This window comes from Solanum stenotomum, chromosome 1, assembly GCF_019186545.1.
Source record: "Solanum stenotomum isolate F172 chromosome 1, ASM1918654v1, whole genome shotgun sequence".
Classification (NCBI taxonomy): domain Eukaryota; kingdom Viridiplantae; phylum Streptophyta; class Magnoliopsida; order Solanales; family Solanaceae; genus Solanum; species Solanum stenotomum.
The window spans coordinates 7,904,626-7,909,676 of record NC_064282.1 but is presented as its reverse complement, the minus strand read 5'-3'; the positions used below and the strand labels follow the sequence as shown (position 1 = coordinate 7,909,676).

Below are 5,051 nucleotides of genomic sequence, written 5' to 3'. Positions count from 1 at the left end.
CCCCCCCCCCCCCCCCCCCTTCCAAGCAAACACCCCAAAACCCAGAAATAGACTGCCACATCAAAACAGAACAAAAGAAATGTGCTCAAGCTGTTTGTTGAACAACTGAAGAAAGCAAATACAGCATAACAGAACATCCAGAGTCCAATTTCTGGATTTGGTCAGCAAGAGATTTGAAGTTACACATCACTTGTACAATTGTCAAAATATTATGGGACAGAAATAGCATCTCACCGCCCTAAGCTGCTGAACAGACTTGTAAAGTGCTTTCTTTGGTACACATATGACAATGGCAAAGTAATCAGCTGTAACCCGTCCATCCCGCTTGCAAAAGACTGGACTTATGGTGGGTCCCTGTAAGTAGAAGATAAAAAAAAAAATGAGCTATCAAAAGATTTACGGACAGTATGAGCTATTGAGCTGTATTTGAATTATAGGTGAAATGGGTTTGAGACCCACTCCTATCCCAGCCATTGATCCCATGATATAGTGATAAGATCAAAGGCTGGACAGTGGACAGTGTATGTGTAAAAACCTGTTCCACCAGAAGAATTGTTCAGCCATAAGAATGTTTGCTTGGGACTGTCCAGAAGTAAACTATGTCCTCTTAAAAATAATTATTTTCAATCATGTCTCTTAATAGCTGTAGCTTAGTAAAAATTCTTAGATTTTTTCTTTAAACTAATAATCTTTCTGTGCAAGTCAGGGACTTGAGTAACCTGCAATCCAGATAGTGACGTTTGGCTCAATATTCGTTCAGCGACTTCCTCTGCACTGCTTCCTCGCATATTAGCAGTTACCTGCCATGAGATGTGTCAGACAACCAATACAGGTATAACAAAAATCTCAGCATAAAAGAAGTTACACACACCGTAAATTGACCTTCAGCCCTCAGATGTGCCTCCAGTCTTTCTAGCATTTCATGTGTTATATCAAGTGCACCTTTTCGCTGCATTAGGGACTTTCTGCCAGCGACAAGGACCGCCTGAAAGGGCAAAATAAGATCAAAGAATAGTCAAGAAGGCAACTCAAATTGCATACCAAAAGAATATCAAAGATGCTGATACTTCCCAGCTGGAAGGAATGATCACCTGACTTTGCACGATGACTCCACCTTCTATTTCCTTCAGATTGTTTTCTCTCAGTGTGGTTCCGCTGCTCACTAGATCCACAATAGCATCAGCTATTCCCATCTGAATTATTATTATTATTACAGAGAAACAAAGAATAAGAATACAGGAGGAGCATGTTTAAAAGGCAGTTAATAGTAACGTTATTACAGAGGGAGACAGAATAACTATTATTATTGCAAAGAGACAAAGGATAACACTACCGCTGGAGCTGCTTCCAGGGCTCCATCAGCAGTTGAAAAAGTGACATGCTTCAACCCATTTTCTTTCATAAATTTAGGACCCATCTGGAAATGATGATTACTAATGAGCACATCAAAACGGGGAAAAAAAGAAGAAGTAAAAAAGACATGTAAAAAGAAAGCATATGCAAAAGTAACAGCATTATACATATGTGAATCCTGTTGCAACTCTCAGTGGCCTCTCAGGTGTCCACTGTGGCATCTCTGCTAACTCCTTCATTGAGTTCACATTCTCAAAAATCCCATATTTTGGTATCTGAAAAATGAAGTAGATCTTACTGACAAGAAATATAACACATCAAAACAGCAAGAAGGGTACAATAAGTGTGTTACAGTTCTCCTGTAAAGTACGCTAACTTACAGCAAGAGATAAACGACAATCACCATACTCAAGGGCATCATGGACAATGATGAGATCTTTATCCCCCTGCCAAAGAGAAAGTACTGAGCATCCATTCTAAGGACTTTGCTTGTAAATATGTTAGTAACTAATAGGATTAGTTTTAGTTTGGACAATAAACTGACTCCACAAACTTGGAAATAACTTTTGAACCGATAGTTACATACAAGATTGATGAGTGTGGTCACTATCTTTATTTAAAATCAGTTCATACAAAACAAACTAAATGTAACCCAAGTAATATAGTAGCTTAGTCATAATATGAGCTTGTGACATGTTTACTTACAACATATGCATGCCGAATATAGATACAAAACTGCTCAAAATAACTCCACATTTCCAAGTTAAGAGAACAGTCACAACGCTAATGAAAGTGCAAATATGAGTTTTATATGGAAAGTTCCACAAATAAAAGAAGTTATCGCCAATACAAGTGTCTTTTGAAAGTTGATGGTTGTTATGTCTAGTAATTTATCAATCCAGCTTGTCACAAAATAAACATATATAATCTTATAACTATAAGATGATCAGCAGTGAGCTTAAACTTTCCAATGTACATCCCAGAAATGTGAATTTTCTAGCTGAGAACTCTTTCTAGACTCGAGAAAATTAGCTATTGAACAATCAATACTCCAGGTTATGAGACAGTTCATAAGATGTTCATTTGACATCTACTTTTCTCTATTCTTCTTATTTCATTTCTTTTCTTTACATAATTATTTCTTTCTTATTCATTTAACTTAAATGTGAAGCAAAAATAATCTAACCACAAGAAATAAAAATGAGGTAAACTTTGTTTCCTATTAAGGTGAAGATTCAGCAAAATTAACTATTCACTGTTAAACTACCAGTGCAGACAGTTTACACAGATGTTCAATTAAACTCGCATGATGTCTACTTCAATTGTTTCTTTTTATTGTATTTTTTTTTTATGACAAGGGAAACCCGCAGCCGCTACCCTTTGGGTGCGCACAGGGTAAAACCCCGGCTCCTATGCAATAGCTCGCAAACCACATAGGAGAGGTAACCCGCACTAGGCAAGCCCGGTGCGACGAGCTCGACCCAGAAGGCAAACCCCTAGCTTTCGCTGGCAAGGGGTTTCGAACTTGAGACCTCCAACATGGAAATCCCAAGCCCAAACCATTGGGCCACCCCGAAGGATTCTTTTTATTTTATTGTATTTTAACTTAGCTTTAATTCGTAAAACAGTCCAAACCTTTAACACCAGCAGAAGAAGTAAGGATCGTGAACGTAATAGCAATTTGGAAAGAGAGATGAGATGACATGTTATAGTATCTCATAGGAGAAATGACAACTGGCTTATCAAAAAGAGGAACAGAGCACATTTCACAAACGATATAACAATCTAGAAGACAATAACCATTTAACATTAGAGTTTTTACATAAGTTTAGACGCATTACCCAGGAAAGCTAGATTCATTTCATATTTATCTGCTTACATAATATTAGGTTTCTTTAAACAATATTCGAATTATGAACATTTTGACTCGTCTATGCTTTCATATGAACGAACAAGCTGAAACACTCAGTTCTTACCTGCCCATATTCACAAACTGTGTCGAGACCAACAATACCAAGGTCTAAATCTCCAGCTACCAACTTCCGCACAATGTCTTTTGGCCGTTGAAACCACACTTCCAGATTGGGTATCTACAACAGAGAGAGAAATTCCCCATGTAACCCAAGTAAATCATGTGTTTTCCTGAAATATAAGCTCTAGGTTCCACAGATTTAACCAGAAAACACATTGCTCAAATGCACAGAGAAGGCAGCACCTACATTCTTCCTAATTACTAACAGTGAAAATGTCGAACAAATATCAGAATTAGAGGGAAAACATTAATAATGAATGTGAAGGAAATGGAACCTAGTTATGTTGTAATCACCAAAAAGCTTATGAATTAAGAGTTCAATTAAAGACACGTCTATTAGCTAATATATCCATGTACACAGGGAAGGCAGCACCTGAATTCTTCCTAATAGCTAACATCTCTCTTGCCCTCCTACCCCTTACAATCTTACTGAATCCAAATAGCTAATTCAGAATCCACATTCTTCTCATTTACAGTTATTGAAAAAACAGAAATTTTGCAGACCTGTGGAATTTCTGCAACGTACTGCCGCGGATTCACCTGCCTAACTGATAGCTGGCAATCCTGTAATTCACCAACAAGAAGATTAGCAAGTTAAATTCAGCATTTCAATATTGTTTCATGTATACATTAGTTAACAAGAAGAAAAAAGACGAATCCGCGAGCGAATTCCTATACCTTGAGAAGATCGAGCGAATCAGCAGCCATTCGGCCTTTGCTAGGCAAACCGATGCGAACTTCGGTTCTATCAGAAGGTCTCTTCTCCACATTACCGTTCACGACGGCCAGAGGAGACGTAGCCGAGCAACATGAGACGGTGAATTTAAGGGAAACTTTTCGACAGCTAGTGACTGATGATTGAGAAGAAAGGAGAGTTGAAACTGAGCCTTGAAGGAAAAACGTCTGAATCGCCGTCATGTTTTCACTTTTTCCGTCCAATAAAATGCCGGCGCCGGGAATTGAGGCGGAGACTGATTGAGAAGAGATAAAATCGCCGCCGCGAAGGAGTGATTGGGATGGTGGAGATGGAAGTGAGAGTAACAGGCGCGTGTAGTGTAAGGAAGATTCTCTTGGGGCAAAGAGAACTATTCCCTTGATTGAAAAATGGGAAATGGCGATTTTAGACCCCTCTTACTACCCCTTGTGTTCCTATTTACCTGTGGTTTTATTTCTCATTTCACAAAATTGATGCACTATTCTTTTTATTTTATAAAGAGTTAGTATTAATCTTAAAATTATGTATTTGAGTATTTGACCAATCTACGAAAATAAAATAATAATTTTATATTCGCTAGTTAAATTAATTAATCAAAATAAATAAGTTCATGTTCATTTATTGAAGATTTGATTTCAAGAGAATATTAAATAAGAAGATAATAATAAATTTATTTAATTTTTTAAGGGACGTAAATCTAAATCGATGACAACTAAGGGTGTGTTTGGTATGAAGAAAAATGTTTTCCTGGAAAACAAGTAAATTTTTTACTTATTTTCTCATGTTTGGTTGGTGAGTGGAAAATATTTTTCGGAAAAAAATTTTAGTGTTTGATTTACGAATGAAAAATGTTTTTGAGAAATATCTTTTATTTTTACTAGAGTAGAAAGGTGAAAAAATTGAATATTGAAAATATTTTTTAAAAATAAACTCAATTTTTTTTTTTGGGGG

At 36.8% G+C, this 5,051-nt stretch overlaps 1 protein-coding gene across 1 annotated transcript in view; it reads right to left on the bottom strand.

Moving 5' to 3' along the window:
* The window catches only part of LOC125876859 (ATP phosphoribosyltransferase 2, chloroplastic-like), a 5,155-nt gene extending 647 nt beyond the window's left edge, over positions 1 to 4,508 (bottom strand). Inside the window, exons 1-10 of the mRNA XM_049558118.1 lie at positions 4,064 to 4,508; positions 3,890 to 3,949; positions 3,330 to 3,443; positions 1,734 to 1,799; positions 1,521 to 1,628; positions 1,334 to 1,417; positions 1,092 to 1,193; positions 872 to 985; positions 720 to 800; positions 235 to 354 (exon numbers count right to left, since the gene is read on the bottom strand). Coding sequence (XP_049414075.1) covers positions 235 to 354; positions 720 to 800; positions 872 to 985; positions 1,092 to 1,193; positions 1,334 to 1,417; positions 1,521 to 1,628; positions 1,734 to 1,799; positions 3,330 to 3,443; positions 3,890 to 3,949; positions 4,064 to 4,303 — 1,089 coding nt within the window. The 5' untranslated portion in view covers positions 4,304 to 4,508. The remainder of the gene's footprint in view (positions 1 to 234; positions 355 to 719; positions 801 to 871; positions 986 to 1,091; positions 1,194 to 1,333; positions 1,418 to 1,520; positions 1,629 to 1,733; positions 1,800 to 3,329; positions 3,444 to 3,889; positions 3,950 to 4,063) is intronic.
* Positions 4,509 to 5,051: the final 543 nt, after the last annotated feature.